This window comes from Cebus imitator, unplaced genomic scaffold (genome assembly GCF_001604975.1).
Source record: "Cebus imitator isolate Cc_AM_T3 unplaced genomic scaffold, Cebus_imitator-1.0 Scaffold431, whole genome shotgun sequence".
Classification (NCBI taxonomy): Eukaryota; Metazoa; Chordata; class Mammalia; order Primates; family Cebidae; genus Cebus; species Cebus imitator.
In genome coordinates this window covers 1335561-1354887 of record NW_016107746.1, presented here as the reverse complement: position 1 = coordinate 1354887, position 19327 = coordinate 1335561, and the positions used below count along the sequence as shown (strand labels likewise).

The following is a 19327-nucleotide window of genomic DNA, read 5'->3' as shown; positions in this document are numbered from 1 at the left end:
TGGTTGTGTTATATTTCTGATATTCCATTATGTAGATATTCCAAAATTTGTTTAATCTATCTCTTGCAGCTTTAGACCACACGCAGGGTCTTTATATCACAAAGCACACACACACAAACACAAACTTTGAATCACTAATTCAGACATTGTAGTCTTGATTAGAACTTGGAGTATTTTGCTGTATTAGAAAGCAAAGTGTGGCAGCAACAACTTTGTACATACCTCTTCCTCCCTAAAGTTATTTTCAGTAATATTGGTGAATGTATACTTTTTAGAGGAAGAACATAAATGACACAAAGTAGTATATAGTTGTTGTCTTGAAAATCTAGATATTTTAGACACCAATGACACTATTTTAGAACAGCCATAACACTAGTGAAGAGAGAAGAATGCAAAGGAAATAATTGAGTCACTGAACACTACACTGCAGAAAGGCAAACATGTGAGTATCATCTGAAGGGTTCATGTGCTACCCTATTCCATCGCATTGTGTGGCAACAGGCAGGAATATTGAGTTACATGCAGTCGGTCTTCTAGTCGGTGGTTCTGACTTCTCAAATCATCCAGATAGCAGAAAATGAGTGAGAGTTCATTATGCACTTTGTGTACGGGTTGGTACAGACTGAAAAAACCCCAATCTGTTACCAGTTTTAGCCATCATTGTGAAAGTATAAGGCTTTAATTTTCTAAATATTGGGATGCTTAGCTTTGGCACTTGGACATTACCTTACCCTTGAACCGGGCTAATTAGAAAAAAACAGTGTAAAAAGATAAACAAGAAAAATTGTCTGTCTGTATCCGCATAGATTGTGGGTGCATACAGTATTTTTAACAATTTTAACATAATCAGTACTTCTAGATGGATGAGAGACATTGCAAATTCAAAAACAAAAGACTGAAATGGAAAGCAGGGTCACACTCTAGCATTGCTGCCTTCTAGGGCATGGTCAGATTCCCAAGTTTGTCAATTAAGCTATGAATTGTACAATACACACTTGAATTGATGATTAATAATTTAAGGCCCAAGTGTCCAGTGTCTAACTGGTTAAGGATCAGGATTCTATTAAATATAATGAACACTCTTTTTCCTCCAAAAGACCAGTAAGTGAATTTCAACATGAATATAATACAAAGCATATTTTATTTGTCATGGTGACCAAAGACAGAAATAGTGTTGTTGACTCTTGACATGTGAGACATTTAACAAGTGACTAAAACAAAACCCATCATAGTTTTGGAGACAGTATAAGTAGGGAAACAAAGGAATATTGGTTTTAACTGACAGGTTGTCTGTGTGTGTGTGATAGCCTGCATTTTAATATTTTATGTGTTTATATGTTAAGTATGAACAAATTATCATGAAAATAAGGGTCTGACTTCTAGTGTATTTAATTACATGTGCTTTAGCTTTAATAGATAAGCCAGTATTCATCTTGGGATCTTGGGATGACAGGTATTTAGTGTACCCACTGTGGCGTACAGAATTTCTAAGTAGACCTTTTCTCTAGATAGTGCAGCTGTCAAGCTTGGTATCTCATTACTTAATTTATGACACCTTTTAAATGCTTAGAGTTGGGTAGTCGTGTGTGTGTGTGTGTGTGTGTGTGTGTGTGTGTGTGTGTGTATGTGTGTATTCTCTCCTTGAGAGTGTATTTGAGAGTAGCAGATGATTCAAAGGGCAAAGAAATATTATTTTTAGAGAGAGTTACTTCAAAATAATGATCTGAACCTCTAACAGATTTTTCTACAGTTAGAAATGAAGGGGGAAAAAGTCATTGACAGTAGCTTTGACTTACCGAATAATGAAAGTAGCTATTATTGAGTGACATTTCTGTGTCTGTTGTTCTGCATGTGCTTTTACAAAAGCATGCAATTCCCACTCCTACTCTCCATTTTAAAGATGGGGAAAGAGAGGCTCAAAGAAGTGAAGCAACCTGACCAAAGACCTGTAATCAGTGAATGGCCAAAATTGTAACCCAAGTCTATCTTCCTTGCCAGCTGGCTTTGTTTTCCACCACAATAAGCCTATTATTTATCTTGGGGAAAGGCAATGTGTTCTGTAAAGCTTTCGGAAAAGATGGGTGTATGTAGTCTGTACACTTTTGGAAAAACGCTCATCCATGTGTCTGTGCAGGTAACAATAGCCAACAATAAGGAGCACTTACTATGTGCTAGGCACTAAATTAGACACATGGATTATCTCATCAAATACTCCCAGCAGACTGTGAGGTGAGTACCATCATTATCTTCCTTCTACAAATGAGGAAACTGAGGACTCAGGACTCAGGGTAAAACTATTTGAGTTCAGATTTTGACTCTGCTGCACAGGGCCCTAATGGATTCCATGAAGCAAGTATGGGTAGGGTTCTGTAGTGGAAAGAGCTTTGTTGCCACCAGACCTGGATTCAGATCCTCATTTCCTACTTACTAGCAACAAAGTCTTAGGTGAGATTCTTACTTCATCAAGGCTCACTGTTGAATAGAGATAATGGTGTCCATCTTATCAGTTCCACTAAGAACTAAATGTGGAAAATGCATGTAAAGTGTAGTACCGTGCCTGGACCCTAGTACCTGCATAGTAAAAGATATCATACTATTTAGCATGGTTTGAATGTGTCCCCCAGAACCCATGTGTTGAAAATGTAATCTCCAATGCAACAGTGTTAGGAGGTGGGGCTTAATGGAGGATGTTTATGTCTCAAGGGCTCTACCCTCATGTATGGGTTAATGCCAGTTGTAAAAGGACTTCAGGCTGCAAGTTCAATGTCTTGCTCTTTCTCAAGCATACTCTTTTGCACTTCTGCCATGGGATGATGCAGCAAGAAGGCCCTCACCAGGTGGAGGCCCTCGATCTTGGACTTCCCAGCCTCCAGAACTGTAAGCCAATACATTTCTGTTCGTTATAAATTACCCAGTCACAGATATTCTGTTATAGCAACACAAACTGGACTAAGACAGAAAACTGGTACTGAGAAATGAGGCTGTTGCTATAACAAATACCTGAAAATGTGAAAGCAGTTTTGGAACTGGATAACAGCTGGAGGCTGGAAGAATTTGGGGAAGCAGGCTATGAAAAGCCTGTATTGCTACGAACAGAGCATTAAATGTGGTTCTGGTGAAGCCTGAGAAGAAGAAGAGCGCTGTAGTAAAAGTCTAAATCTGTTTGGAGATTGCTTACATGATTGTGATGAGAATGTTGGTAGAAATAAGGACAATAAAGGCAATTCTGATGAGAGCTCAGATGGAAAAGAGGAGTAAGGTATTAGAAACTGGAGTAAAGACCAGCCTTGTTATGAAGTGGCAAAGAATTTGGCTGAATTGTGTCTATACCCTAGGGCTTTATGGAAGGCATAATATTAAGAGCAATAACTACGATCTTTGATGGAAGAAATTTCTAAGCAAAATATTAAAGGAGCTGCAAGGCTTCTTTTAACTGCATACAGGAAAATAAGAGAAGAGAGAAATTATTTAACATTAAAATTTATAATTAAAAAGGAAACAATTTAGGGATTTGAAGGATTCTTGTCCTGGCATTGTGGTAGAGAATGAAAGAACATTTTCAGGAGAGAAGACCAAGGATGTGGGCAAGCAACCAGTTGATAAAGAGATTGATTAGTAGAGATAGAAGGAAGCCAGGGGCTGTTCATCAGGACAATGGAAGAATGACTCTGAAGGCATTCTGGAAATTACTGGTGCTGTCCCTCCCATCACAGGCACAGAGTGCCATGACCTGGGAGAAGGAAATATAGTCATGCCCCACATATAGACCTTTTAACCAAGGAAGGACCACATATACAAACATAGTCCTATAAGATTATAACAGAGCAGAAAATTCTTACTGCCCGGTGATATCATAACTATTGCAACATCATAACTCAATGCGTTACTCATCTGTTTTTGATGATGATGGTATAAGCCTACTGGCTGCCAGTCATATAAAAATATAGCATGTGGCCTGGCGCAGTGGCTCACACCTGTAATCCAGTACTTTGGGAGACCAAGGTGGGCGGATTACAAGGTCAAGGATCAAAACCATCCTGGCCAACATGGTGAAACCCTGTCTCTACTAAAAATACAAAAATTAGCAGGGCGTGGTGGTGGGCACCTGTAGTCCTAGCCACTTGGGAGGCTGAGGCAGGAAAATAGTTTGAACCCGGGAGGTGGAGGTTGCAGTGAGCCAAGATCACGCCTTTGCATTCCAGCCTAGTGACAGAGCAAGACTCTGTCTCAAGAAAAAATATATAGAGAGAGAGCATTTACAGTTGTGTATAATATATAATACCTTCTATTGGGACAAGGTGCGGAGGTGGAAGATAGGGATATTGATGACCTTGACTCTATGTGGACCTAGATTAATGTGTGCATATGTGTATTCATTTTTAACAAATAAGTTTAAAAAGTAAAAAAATAAAAAATTTAAAAAATAGAAAAAAGCTTATAGAATGAGGATATAAAGAAAGAAAATATTTTTGCACACCTCGACAATGTGTTTGTGTTTTAAGCCAAGTGTTATTACAAAAGAGTCAAAAACTTTTAAAAATTAGAAAGTTTATAAAGTAAAAAAGTTATAGTAAGCTAAGTATAATTGGTTAATGAAGAAATAAATTTCTTTTATAAATGTAGTGTAGCCTAAGTGAGCAATGCTTGTAAAGTCTACAGTGTGTATAGTGATGTCCTAGGCCTTCATATTTACTCACCACTCACTCACTCACCGGAGCAACTTTCAGTCCTGGAAGCTCCTATATGTGCCCTGTACAGGCATACCATTTTTTGTCTTTTATACTGTATATTTACTCTACCTTTTCTATGTTTGAGTATGTTTAGATACATAAATACTAACTGTTATATAACGACTGCCTACAATACTCATCACAGTAACATGCTGTACAGGTTTACAGCTTAGGAGCAATAGGGTTTACCATATAGCCTAGGTCTGTAGTAGGCTATACCATCTAGGGTTGTGTAAGTATACTGTATGCTGTTTACACAATGACAACATTGCCTAATGACACTTTCCTTTGAAAATATCCCTGTCGTTAAGTGACATGTGACTATATATCAAAAGAGAGACCTAGTGTGCCCTCTGGATCTTGGGGGTTCACTGCTCAGGGCTGCCTGAAGTCTCTGCTCTCCACATTTCAATACAGTGCTTCTTGCTCACCCTAAGGGCAAGCAAGAAGGGTGGCTCAAGGGTGCTCTGTTGTGGCTTAGGCCACAGCTTTGGAATGTGCAAACAGCAAATCTTTGTGGCATCCATGTGGCGTTAAGTCTTCAGACACGCAGAGTGTAAGAATTGTGGAAGCAGGCCGGGTACGGTGGCTTACACCTGTAATCCCAGCACTTTGGGAGTCCAAGGCACGCAGATCACAAGGTCAGGAGATTGAGACCATCCTGCAACATGGTGAAACCCTGTCTTCACTAAAAAACACAAAAAGTTAGCCAGGCGTGGTGGCATGTGCCTGTAGTCCCAGCTACTCAGGAGGCTGAGGCAGGAGAATCTCTTGAACCTGGGAGGCGGAGATTGCAGTGAGCTGAGATCATACTACTGCACTTCAGCCTGGGCAACACAGTGAGACTCCCATCTCAAAAACAAAAAAAAACAAAAAGGAATTGTGTGGAGGCATGGCTTTCTCCAGCTAGATTTCAAAGGATGTCATAGATAGCCTCAGGGCCCAGGCAGAGACCTGCTGCAGGGGTGAAGCCACCAGAGAACCCCTACTAGGGCAATGAACAGCATAACTTTGGGGTCATAGCTACCACAGAAAGTCTCCTAGAGCAATGCCTACTAAAGCCTAAGGAGTGGGGTCACACCAACACCCCAAAACTGTGGAACTATCAGCATGAAACACCTGTCTGAAGAGTCACAGATGCCTGACTCCAAACTGAGAGCTGCTGCATGGGTAGCACCAAGCAAAGCTGTAGGGGTAGGCCTACCTACCTGAGGCCTTGGGGGCCCACCTGCCCCTCCAGTGTGCCCAGATGGTAGGACATGGAGTCAAGGAAGATTACCCTGGAGCCGTAAGATTTAGTGTTGTTTGCCCTGTTGGGTTTTGGACTGCAGACTATCCCTTTCTTCTTGCCATTTCTCTCTTTTGGAATGAGAATGTCTATTCTGTGCCTATTCTACCATTGTATTTTGGAAGTAAGTAACTTGTTTGAGGTCACAGGCTTACCGCTGGAGGGAAGGGTACCTCCAGATGAATCCTGCCTTGAATCTCATCCATATATGATTCAGATGAACTCTGTACTTTGAAATTCTGAGCTGATGCTGTAAAGTTATGTCTTTTGGGACTATTGCACAAAGTGAATGTATGTTTTACGGGAGAAGAGCATGAATTTGGGGAGCCGGGGTGGAATGCTGTGGTTTAAATGTGTCCCCCAGAAAGCATGTGTTGAAAATCCCCAGTGGAACAGTGTTGGGAGATGAGGCCTAATGGGAGGCATTTAGATCATGAGGGCTCCATTCCCAAGAATGATTACTGCCATTATAACAGGGTTTGAGGCTGTGAGTTCACTCTCTTGCTCTCTTGTGCACACGTGCTCTTTTGCCCTTTCATGCTTCCATCATAGGATGATGCAGCAAGAAGGTCCTTGCCATATGCAGCCCCCCATCTTGGCCTTACTAACCTCTAGAATTGTGAGCCAGATAAATTTCTGTTCATTACAAATTACCTAGTGTTCTGTTAACAGCAGCACAAAATAGACTAAGACACTATTAATACTAGCTTTATTTATACTAATAGAGGACATTTCTCTCTCTCTCTCTCTCTCTCTCTCTCTATATATATATATATATATATATATATATTTAAACGTCTATACAGTTGATCGTTTAGCAAATATATATATATTTATATATAGACGTTTAATATTACTTTCATTTCTGTTATTTAATTACAGAGGCTTTTGAAACTCTGAATTAACAGGATTTCCATAAACTCATCTTGCCCTGACTGGGAATCTTTTGGAGATTGGATTTCAGAGTATTCCCCAACCTGATCTGATATCACCTCCTCAATGGAAGCTTCCCTGATACCCTCTGATTTTCTAGAAGCAGGACACATGGCCTGTGTCACAAGTCTTGACCTCATTATCATAGATTGCCTCATTGCCACTCCTGAGACCAAGTATAGAATACCCTGTCTGAGAGTGATGCTGGCAACTTAGTGAATAAGAGGACTGTGGAATTTATTTGATTGCTAATCTTGTGTCAGGATATAGTTATTTTTAAAAAATGAAATATCCTCCTTGTATCTTAACTGTTTGATATCTCAGCCCTTGAGTGAGGCAGTTATAGGCAGAAGAGATGAGAAGAATAAGAAAAGTGAATACTTCTCCTTTTTAAAAGCCGCATTAATTGAACAAGACTTCAGGATTCAGAAGAGCTGTATCCAGTTCTTGGGTCATTTTTTTTTTTAACCCATTCTCTGAAAAAATGTCCTTGCAATGATTTGCAAGACTCTAGAATCCTCCTCTGGCATATGATGAATAAGATGAATGTTTCCCACTGCTTGCCTTCAGCCCCAGCTCATGCACCTTCGAGTATTCTTGGCCTCGATCCTACACGGAATCTGAGGCTGCAAGGACTGCAGATAAAGGCTTAGGACAGACTGGACCTGTGTGAACCTCTGTGAGTTGTGGCTAGCCTGGGCAGCCAGTTACTTGAATACCCCTTGGGCTTCTGGACAGACAACTCTGTTATAGCCCTCGGTAGACTGTCAGGGGCGAGAGAGATAGGAATGGATTTGTTGACTTCGAGCCTGACGTGAGTTAGCAGTATGATAAGGCTTCCAGCAAAATGTAAGCACTCAATAAATGTTAACTATTATTATTGTGGTGGTGTTAGATGTTCTTCCTTATACTTACTCATAATCTCCCTCCCTGTAACCTCTACCCAGTGGTTCTTGACAATTCAGTATATCGAATTCATCTTCTATGTAATAGCACATAAGATAAAGATAGCTATGTTATCTTGACTCTTTCTTTGGGTTCTCCTCTTTGATGAATGCCTGCCAGATTCTACTCATGTGACTCAGATTGTATTGGGTTGCTGACAAGTATTTAAGCAAGATTGGAGAGTGGCTTCTTGGGGTTGTCATAAAGGAGATCAAGTAAGTATTGACCTGGGTGGCCTTGAACTCTGCGATTTAATGATTCCCATTGGACCCACAGGGTCTAATCAATTTTTAATTTATTTGGGTTAGGCACTGTGCTAGACTCTGCATGTGATATTTGCTTTCATTTGGACTCTGCATATGACTCTAAGCTAGAGGGTAACCTGAAGCCAGCTGTGTGGCTTGATATCACTCAGATGCTGTCATGGCTCCAGAAATCAACTAAACTCTGTGTGAGTCTGGACCTGAACATTAGTGGAGCCTGTTTACTATTCATACTCCTCCAACTACCTATGTTCGATTTAAAAAAAATAAAATAAAAATAAAGGGATGTTATGTTTTTAGAATATTCCATACTAGGAAGTTAGTATACATTTGACTAAGGAGATAATCACATCTTCTTACTTTTTATGGAAGGTCTTATCATTTTTTGTGGAAGGCTTTTACTTTATGAAAGGGTCCAAAAATGATTTATTCTTTGGGGCGACCACAAACTATTTCATCGCCGGGCGCGGTGGCTCAAGCCTGTAATCCCAGCACTTTGGGAGGCCGAGGCGGGTGGATCACGAGGTCAAGAGATCGAGACCATCCTGGTCAACATGGTGAAACCCTGTCTCTACTAAAAATACAAAACATTAGCTGGGCATGGTGGCACGTGCCTGTAATCCCAGCTACTCAGGAGGTTGAGGCAGGAGAATTGCCTGAACCCAGGAGGCGGAGGTTGCGGTGAGCCGAGATTGCGCCATTGCACCCCAGCCTGGGTAACAAGAGTGAAACTCCGTCTCAAAAAAAAAAAAAAAATTTCATCAACACTTTTGAAGAGTGGTAGGGGTTTCATTAATTATGCCATGACCACAGGCACAAACTGACATTATCCTCGGCAAACCAGGAGTTTCAGCGTTGTGGTAAAGCCAACTTATACAGACTATGGGAGTTGTTTATACACATGACTTTCCAACTCTGCATTTCAGTATCCTTATGCTGATAGCTTGAAATTGGCCATGATGGATATATGTACATCATGGAAATTGACAAACACTAAAAATCAGGGCTTTATTTTCAGAGAACCAATTGTTAAACATTTACCAGTACACAATGACTGGGACACAGTTCACAGAAGAGACTCAGAGAAAAGTCCCAGCAGGCATCAGTAATACCAGTTGAATTATTGAAGCATCTGAGGTAGAGAAGGGGAGTAAAGGTCAACATGTCCTTTGCTAAGTAGGACAATGTCAGAAGATAAGAAGTTTGATGAGGCAGCCTTATTTTCAGGAAATAACGTGTTCTACAAATACTTCAGGGCTCACTATGGTTCGTATGAGGATAGAATTTCTTTAGAATCACATCGTTATTTTCTTCCCTTTCTCCCACCTAAATTCCTACTGTAAATATAGTTGGGCTCTGTGCTGGATTACCCAGCAGGTAGACCAAGCAGGTGTTAACTGTTCCATCAATGCTAGGACAAGAAAATAATACATGTGCTTTCATGTGAATGGATATATATATAGACATGCATGCACTAAAGTATTAGTCATAGGAAAATTATAAATTTGGACTTATTCCATAATTTGTTATTGGTTTTGTTTCTTAACCAATTATTTTGAGTTATTTGTTCATTGTGGATTGGGGAATACCATTTATTTTTTTCTCTTAAATAGGTATAAACCTGTCCCCATTTGAGCCTTGTACCTTTCTAGGGTGATTTATAATTTATTTATTGCTGCTGAAATGTCAGGGTGAAGTTGCCAGAATATTTTCATCTTATGTTCCTGATTAGAATGAGCAGATTGAAGTTTGTCCCAGCAAAAGTGAAAGCAGCCTGATAATTCGGTTCCATAAGCAGGATCTATGTGGCAAAAAAGAAACTTCCCCAGTTTAGACTCATTTGGTTTTTACTCCAAAGGTCATTGTGCTCTACATGTCCTCTTATTGTCCTGAGTGAGCATTTTGGAAACTGTTGGGATTTTAAAAACTTTTTCTGCATTTTAAACATTATACAAAACTAGGGAATATAGCATAATGAGCTGCCAGGTACTTATCACTCAGCTTCTATAATTATCAAATCATGTCCAATTTTATTTTTTTTATTACACACCAATCTCCTCTCCACCAAACTGGATAATATTGAAGCAAATCCCAGTAGTCATATAAGTTCAGTATTAAATGTTTTTGTCTTTATTTCCAAAAGAAAAGAGCTCTTAAAAAAAACCATAATCTGTTATTTGCTGAAAAAGTTAGCAGTATATTATATTCATTGAGACTATAGTGTTTTGTGATGCACAATTAGATAAATTCAGTTATCTAACCACAAGTAAAATTGTTACATCTCATTTGTAGCTGGATAAATGAAAACCTGATTTGTGTTGCCCCTGGAGAATCCTTTCATTTGCCCATACCTGTTATTGTTTGTTTATGATTCATTTTTTTACCATTTCTTCATGGTCTGAGATTTGAAACCTCATTATTGGAATGAAGTAGTCCTGTGCCAAAGGTATAGATTAAGACTAAAGAACAGTATTAAAAGAATTCCATCCTTCTCCTTTCTTCTGAAGCCATTTGGGTGGGGCCAGTGGGAGCAGGCAAGCTAGCTCTCCTGAAGACAATTAGGATGTAGGACTGGCCTCAGGCCTAGGATTCAGGAGTTGCTGAATTCAGGATTGAATCAAGTATTTACAGAAGGGATATTGCTAAAATTTGCAATTTCATGCAATCTTTAGACCTATGACTCTGTATTTTAATTTAGCCCAAGAGCAAAGAAAAAGATGCGGAATCAGTATCATTCAATTTATTGAACATTCCTGGGATCAAAGTAGTTAAATACAAGTGAATTCCTGTCTGTGTAAAGTGCTGGAAATGGTTTCCTTTTGTCAGCTTTATGAAAATGTACTTCAGATGCATTTTATACATCGCTGCCTTCTTTGAGAAAGGAATATCATTTAACATATTCTAATAATTTAGGGACTTCATTAATATCAACTTTTATACTGGTTTGTAATACGGAAAGTCTTAGGTAATGATGTACAAGTGTTTGGGTTTGTTCATTCATGGATATTTGTTGTGCAACTGCTATATCCAGCTTGTAACTTTAAAAGATGTTTGTTTAGAGATGCGATTTTGCTGTGTTGCCCAGGCTAATCTCCAACTCTTGGGCTCCAGCAATCCTCCTGCCTTAGCCGCCTGAGTAGCTGAGAGTACAGGGATGTGCCAGCAGCTTGCATGTAACTTTTAGAGGGTCCAAATATTTGATTCAAAAATTTAAAAAAAATTTTTTTAACTATTGAAAAACTTTAATTTAAAAGCACATTAGAGATCACCTAATATTTGGGGGAGTTCTCTGAGCCTCAGTTTTGTAATCTGTAAATAGGAAAAGTGCCAGCTTCATTGGGTTATGAGAACTAAATTAAATACTGCATGGACAGCTGCCAGCACAGTGCTTAGCACATAGTATGGCCTAAATGTTAATTGCTGTAATGCTGCAAATGCTGCTGCTGCTGCTGCTGGGTTAACTCATTTTTTAGAGATATATTGGAATAAATTTCTTCTGAATTCTTATAAATAAATCATTGATTGGCAAGTTTGTAGCTCTAAAGTCTCAAAGTTTGACCTGTATATATCTGTCCACATAAGATTGCACAAGGTAATATACCACTTCAGCACACATGTACCAGACTCCATTAAGTTTTAGTCAAGGCTTAGACATATTTTCTTGGCAAACCCTCTTACCTTGGCTTAGGTCAGTTATGTAACAAGTAAATGGGTAACCTGTCAAGTCCCGGTAATGCTGTCTTAGAGTTTTAGCACTAATTAAAAGGTTTGGATGTTTTTTGTTTGATTTTTATATGCTTTGCAACCAAAGTGAGGCGTTTTTAGATATTTTTAGTATTCAGCTTCTTGTGAAACATTTTCAGTAAATCTTTTCAAGCTACTGAATCAGTTTTGATTCAAGAAATCCCTGAGATTGCAAGGGAAGCTGTTCAAAAGAACAGTTACAATTTGCAGTTGCTCTCTTGAATCAAACTTTTCTTCAAATTATGTAATCCAAATAAAGTACAGAAATAAATGGGTGAAATTCATGAAACTGCAGCTATCATCTATGACAGTTTCTAGCCTTTATGTTGATCAAGCATCATTGTTCTCATTAATTAACTTTACATTAGATGTGACATGATTTGTAAAATGAGACAATGCAAATAAGATGTTGCCTTTATCTCTTTCATATGTGGGGTTCAGAGTTAAGATGGAACTTTTAAAAATTCCAACACTAAAGAATTTGAAAAATCTTACTCTTAGTGATATGGAACAACACTATGCCCCAAACTAGCCCCAGGCAAAGAAAATATTTTGAATGTTCATATTTATATTTTATAAAGTTTTAATCCCTTTTCTCAATCAGATATTACATCTTTGTGCCTTTGATAAAAATTGATATAGCAAAAAAAAAATTCACTTCTAACTACAATGCCTATAAATTCTGGCAACGTGCCAATGATCACCCCAAAGGCAGCTGAGAGCTGGAAGGAAGCAAACATTTCTGAGCAACGAAAATCGGTGTTGGGAAGTAGATAAAGTCAGAGATGCTCGTGCATCTTACACTTGAGAGTACTTCCTGTGCTTTCCCTCAGAATCTATGTACTCTTTTAATTTTATTTTTTAAATTGGCAAATAATCATACATACAGTTTTAACAGACTTGCTTTTCTGGTTTCTCTGCATTCAGGCATGGCGGGTTCTGGATAGATATATTGCAGTAACACTGACAGCAGTGAGAAATTAACAGCTTTAGACACAGAAAACTGTAATAGAGACAAAAGAAGATTCAAACCTAGCAGCCTGGGAAGCACAAGTTTATATGATTCCTGAGGATATCAGTGTATAGTGGGCACAATAATTGATTCTCATTTGACTGTGAATCATCAAGAAGACCTCAAATTTCATTCAGTCTGTTTTGTTTAAGAATATGGGGAAGTGGGTTGTACATTTTAGAAAGATTATCTTTAGGAACTGGTATAATTGGCATTTATATTTTAAAAATTTATCTTGAAATGAGAAAATTGAGATATAATTCACATATACCATACGATTCATCCATTTAGAATATGTAATTCCATGTTTTTTAGTGTATTCATAGAGATGTGCAACTATCACAATTAACTTTAGAATATTTCATCCCCTTCCAGAAAAGTATTAACAGTCACTCCCCTTTTTCCCCCATAATCCCCAACCCTAGGCAACTAATCTATTTTCTGTCTCTAGAGATTTGCATATTCTGGACATTTCAAATAAGTGAAATCATATCACAGATAATCTTTTCTGATTGGCAGCTTTTACTTAGCATAGTGTTTTCAGGATTTATCCATGTTGTAATATGTATCAGTATTTTGTCCTGTTTTGTTGCCAGATAATATTTCATTGGGTGGATTCATCACATTATTTATTCATGTTCATCAGTTAATGAATATTTGGGTTTTTACTGCTTTTTGCCTATTGTGAATAATGCAGCTATGAACCTTCATGTAAGGTTTTTGTGTGGATGTAAGTTTTCATTTCTCTTGGGTATATATACCTAGTACTGGAATTGCTAGGTCATATAGTATTAACTTCTTGCAGAACTGCTAGTTTTCCAAAGTAACTGTACTATTTAGCATTCCCTCTAGTGGTTTATAAGGATTCCTATTTCTCCACATCCTCATAATATTTGTTACTTTCTATTTTTAAAAAAGTATAACCATCTTAGTGGAGTTTAAGTGGTATCTCATTGTGGTTTTGATGTCCATTTCCCTAATAGCCAATGATGTTGAGCATCTTTTCATTTGCCTGTTACGGGAGAGCTCTTTTATCCTCCAACTCTAACACCTTATTATTTTAAACTTTATATAAGTTTTAGTCTTATATCTAGTGAAATTATAAGTTTCTTGGATGGCTAGAGAATGTCTGACTTGACTTTGTGATAGTTACTGTGCCTTACATAGAGCTACCATTAGTAAATATTAAAGGATTGTTGTAATTAAGTCATGTCTGATTTTAAGACAATGTGGATTTCACTCACAACAAAGTTTGTACTCCTTCTTTCCAGGCTGTTCTTAATTAATGACCAGTTTCTGTGGACTAGAATGTAAGTGCCAAGGGGGCTGGCTCATTGCCATATCCTGACTCTGTTTAGCAGAGTGCCTCACACTGTCTACGAACAAAATAAATATCTGTTCAATCAGGAATGAATAAGCCTGGATGATTTTTCCTCAGTATCCGTTGTATTCGTTCCAGGAATATTCGTTCCAGGTACTATTCATTTTAGTACCCCATGGGTACTAAAATCTTCAGATGCTCAAGTCCCTTGTATAAAATGGCGTAGTATTTGCATGTAATCTATGCACATTGTCCTATATACTTCAAATCATCTCTAGATGATTTAATACCTAATACAATGCCTGCACATCACTTTATTCACATGGATTCTTTATAGCACCAGAGCGTGGCAAATTTAAGTTTTGCTTTTTAGAACTTTGTGGATTTTTTTTTTTAATATGTTCAGTCTGCAGTTGGTTGAATCTTTGAGTGAAGCCACGTGTATGAAGGAGTGACTGTAGTTGGTCTCAGATTATTTAAAGTAGGTGCTTATTTTAGCTTGCATTGCCATGTGAGCAGCTGGCATACCTTTCTTCAGTCCCCTATCCCCCAACTCAACTTCAAAGATTTGCTAGACTTTCGTTCATAGTCAAGAAATAAATGGCAAAGCCCATCTCTGGAAGACCTCTTTCTGCCTGATTGTGCCACCCAGCAATGCTGTTCTCCCTGAAGCCTCTTTAGTTAACCACACTCTGGTATTAAATTGTTAATAGTATCCCTAGAGTATGCAAGCATGCTCTGGTGTCTTGTCAAGACAGAAAGCTAAACCTCTCGGTGGTTTGAATGGGGATTTGTTTAAGCAGGTAATAAGATTACCATCTTGAGCCTTAGTGCTGGGCATTAGGAGGTTGAAGGAGCCATTCCTGGGTGGATGCTGTGCTCAGCTCTGGTTGCTGCAAATGATGACATTGGAGATAGCCACACAAATGTGTGGTGGTCATGTCCCATGGCACAGCTGCATGGTCAAAACAGTGGAGTCGTCTTTTTTGTCCAGGGACTGTATTTCTGTTGAAGAAAGTGGCATAATTAAAGCTGAGGATCACGCAGAAAGCTGACATTCATCTTCTATTGCCTCTAGATCGGGCAGAACTGGCAGCTTCTTGGTGAGGAATAGGAGTGATGACTACAGCTGTCTGTAAATGTATTTTCCTATCTCCTCTGGACAGCCTGAGAACATAACTGTGGAATGGGAAACAAATTTCATCTTCCTACCATTTTCTCTCCTTAACACCTGAATACACAGCTTGACTGTAGGCATGAAGGGGAGAAGATGAGCTCACAGATCCTTAGAGTGGCGCTTCTCATTCTCTCTGATTTTCTTGTAAGGGTGGCATCGAGAAGTTTCAGGACCTTGGGAAAGAAACCACACTCACTGAGCTACTCAGGGACTTAAGGAAGAGACCGAAGGAAAAAAATTTTTATTAACCTCATGGGTTTGAACATTTTTGGGTCCCCTCATCTCTAGCTTCATCTTATCCCTGCTTCCTCCTGGCCCAGATCCACGCTAAGAATACACTTAGTGGTGCTACCAGAATGGCACCTAAGGACATGGCTTCCTTTGCCCCTGCAAGAGCTTTTTTTGTTTTTTTCAATCTTAACCTAAAAAAATAAATAAATAAAAGCAACATAGCTTTCATGTTGGTGTTTCTATTTGTTGTTCTGATTTCACGTGGTTGTCTGTGTCAAGGTCAGCCACGTGGGTTGCAAATCAAAGAGTGTCTGTCTGCATGACCTAAATACATGAGTGCTGTTGCCAGAGCTAACCTCTTTATGGAGAAATGCATGCTTACTTTTAAGATGGCAGTCAGGAGGAAAGAGGAGCCCATCTAGAAAATTTAATTATATGTGGAATGTTTCTAAACCACAACCATGGAATTTAGTCATGGCTGGATAATACCTAGTACTTCAAAAGCTGTATTTAAAATTTGAAAATTACCTATGGCACTCATGTTATAAATTGTCCATAAATAATTTCATTAACAAGCAATTAGATGTGTCTGGGAATGGGAACAACTGCCAGTTGGTGGCTGTGCGTTGCCCTCAGCTGTCTGCCTCAGAGTTCTGCCCTCATAGTTTCAAGCAAGAGCCATTCCTTCAAACTCCAATTTCTCACTTTTAAAACATAGCCCAAGCTGGGCACAGTGGCTCACACTTGTAATTCCAGCACTTTGGGAGGCTTGGGAGGGAGAATCACTTGAGCCCAGGAGTTCAAGAGCTGCCTGGGCAACATGGCAAAACCCCATCTCTACCCAAAAATTTTTAAATTACCTGGAAGTGGTAGTGCACAACTGTAGTCCTACTACTCAGGATGCTGAGGTGGGAGGATCGTCGAGGCTGCAGTGAGCTGTGACCACACCACTGCACTCCAGCCTGGGCAACAGAGGAAGGCCCCATCTCAAAAAAACAAATGAAGAAATGTAGTCCAACTATTTACAGTATTCATTTTGATTCAACTAAAATAGTAGTTCTGAACTTGACTAGTGAGAATTACAGGGGCACCTTGTTGAAATCACTTTCTGGGACGTGACTCCTATCCCACTGAATCAGAATCTCTAGGTGATGTCCTCGGAGTCTATATTTTTAACAAATGCCTTAGGTGATTTTTAGGATTAGGCAAATTTGAGAAACCACGTGGTTAAACGTGGCCAGTCATTTAAAACATATATATAATTAAAACTTTGACTTTAAAATTTAGTTGCACTACATACTAAATTTAAAGTTGCTTTATGGAAATGGGATTGTAAACAAGTCACAGAGACCAGGTTCAAATTGCAAATGCAAAGTGGATGGTGGTATGGCATCATGTCAGTTTTAACCTGAAGATGAGTGTGGAGCAAAATGGAGAGGATATGTTTTATGGGCCCAGGCACTTTTGCCTTTATGGGCCCCTTACTCCATAAAAAACAATAAAAATTATATTTTATTATTGTTGGTATAAAGATGAATGTATTAATATTATATAGTAAATTATCTTTTCCTTGACCTAAAAGTTCGTATATTTTCTTCTGATTTTAAAATTAAAGTATTTTCTTGGGTGCCTAAAAGTATTGCAGGTCCTAGCCACTGTGCCTCTTGAGCCTAACAGATGGGTTAACCCTGAGCAGCAGTGGTGATGAAATCCAGACTTGAGTCTCTATGTGGCTGAGGATTATACTTCTACATGCCTTGGAAGTTCTGAAAGGAATTCTTGCTGTTCTCTTTGTCCCTCTCAATTATTAGAATATGATCAGCCCTTTCCTGGGTGAGAGGAGAAAGCTGATAGGAATCTGGGGCTATGCCAGTAGAAGAAAGATTATTGTTACACGAGGTTGTGACAGTATACTTCCCCACAGCGATTCAATCCCACAAACATACATGTGTCCTCTTCAGTGTATTTTCAATTGCCAAGTTTAACATACAGTTTTTTCCCTGGCATTGTGCAGGTGAGTGAATCAGCCTTTTTCCACCCTGAGGGAAACCTCATGGTAGCAAGCGTCTTAACAGGTTGAACAACTTTGCTCTTGGGAATTGGGCTTACATCTGCCATGATGGCTTGCGTTCAGTGGATTTTGATAATTGGTTTGATATGGGTAGGGTGTTGTATGAGAAGAGAAGGAACTGTTGAGTTAGGGAATGAAGACATACTATTTTCTCTGGGCAGGACCATAGATCTGCTATCTGTTCACTGAAGCAAAGTTAAAATAATTTTGTTTTCTTTTGTATTACAGAGAAGTTTTTAACTAAGAATTTAAAAATAACTCTGATTATGAAGTTCAAGTGTGTTGATTATAAAAAAAATAAATGGGAAAGTGTCAGAAAAGCCAGAATAAGAAAAAAACCATCACCCAAATCCGTGATCCAGTATTAACATTTTGGCCTAAAGTTTCTACTCTTTTTGTGTGTGTCCAAATAGCCATTTAATTTTTAGACAAAATTATAACCACATGAAATGTACTATTTAATCCCTGCCTGTTTCACTTAGTGATAATTAACATTTGTCTCACATCATTAAATGTTGTCCTACAAAGTGATTCTGTGCTATCCTTTGTGTTAATGAATAATTATTTGTTTAATCAGTTCTCTGTTGTTGGACAATAAGTTAATTTTCTTATTATAAATACAACTTCAAGCATTTTCAATATTTTTTAGAGCTAAATTTTTGGACGCGCACATAATTTCTTTTAGGGTAAAATACAACCAATGTATCAAAGGGTATAGGAATCTGGAGCTTTTTAATATATGTTTCCAAATAAACCCGTAGAAAGATTATACCAGCTTACATTCTCAGTGGTAGTATATGAGCTTGTACTCTTGCCAACACTACATAATTACCTTATACCTAAAATTCATTTAAGGAAATCTGGTATGCATTAATTTGAAAGAAACTATGACTCAAATTTCTTTGCAAAGAGTAATGTTCAACAGATTGCTCTGTGTGCAATAATTATGGGTTTCTTTAGCGTTAGGGAAACACTTCTATTAAATTTTACATTCACTACCTTCTTCAAGGTCCTTAAATAGTTATTAGGTTTTCAACTCTGTGTTTCATGCTATTAAAAGTATGGTTTTGGAGGTCATTGTGTATGTATATTTAGGATGATAGAATGTGAGAACTAGACAGGACTTTAGCGACAGGTTAATCTACCTCCGTTTAAAGACTAGTAAATGGTCTGGGCGCAGCGGCTCTTGCCTGTAATACCAGCACTTTGGGAGGCCAAGGCAAGTGGATCACTTGAGGTCAGGATTTAAGACCAGACTGGGCAACATGGCAAAATCCCATCTCTACTAAAACTGTAAAAATTAGCCGAGCATGGTGGCACACCCCTGTAATCCCAGCTACTAAGGAGGCTGAGACAGGAGAATTGCTTGAACACAGGAGATTGAGGTTGCAGTGAGCCAAGATTGCACCACAGCACTCCCGCCTGGGCAGCAGAGCGAGACTCTATTCCCCGAAAGGTAAAAATAAGAGTAGTAAATGGCCCAAGTAAGAAACTTGCCCACACTGACTGTTGGGACATTCTCAGTTGTAAGTGACAAACACCTAACCTCAGACCAGCCTACCAAAATGGGGATTTATTGGTTCATGAAACTGAAAATCGGCTCAGATACCTG

At 38.7% G+C, this 19327-nt stretch overlaps 1 protein-coding gene across 5 annotated transcripts in view; it reads left to right on the top strand.

Moving 5' to 3' along the window:
• PANK1 (pantothenate kinase 1) overlaps positions 1-19327 on the top strand; it is a 61360-nt gene that overhangs the window by 4958 nt on the left and 37075 nt on the right. The window contains exon 1 of one of the 5 annotated variants that reach the window (XM_037731915.1): positions 7764-7800. The exons of the other annotated variants lie outside the window; for them this stretch is intronic. Coding sequence (XP_037587843.1) covers positions 7779-7800 — 22 coding nt within the window. The 5' untranslated portion in view covers positions 7764-7778. Of the gene's footprint in view, positions 1-7763; positions 7801-19327 lie in introns of those variants that run through there. 5 annotated transcript variants of the gene reach the window in all.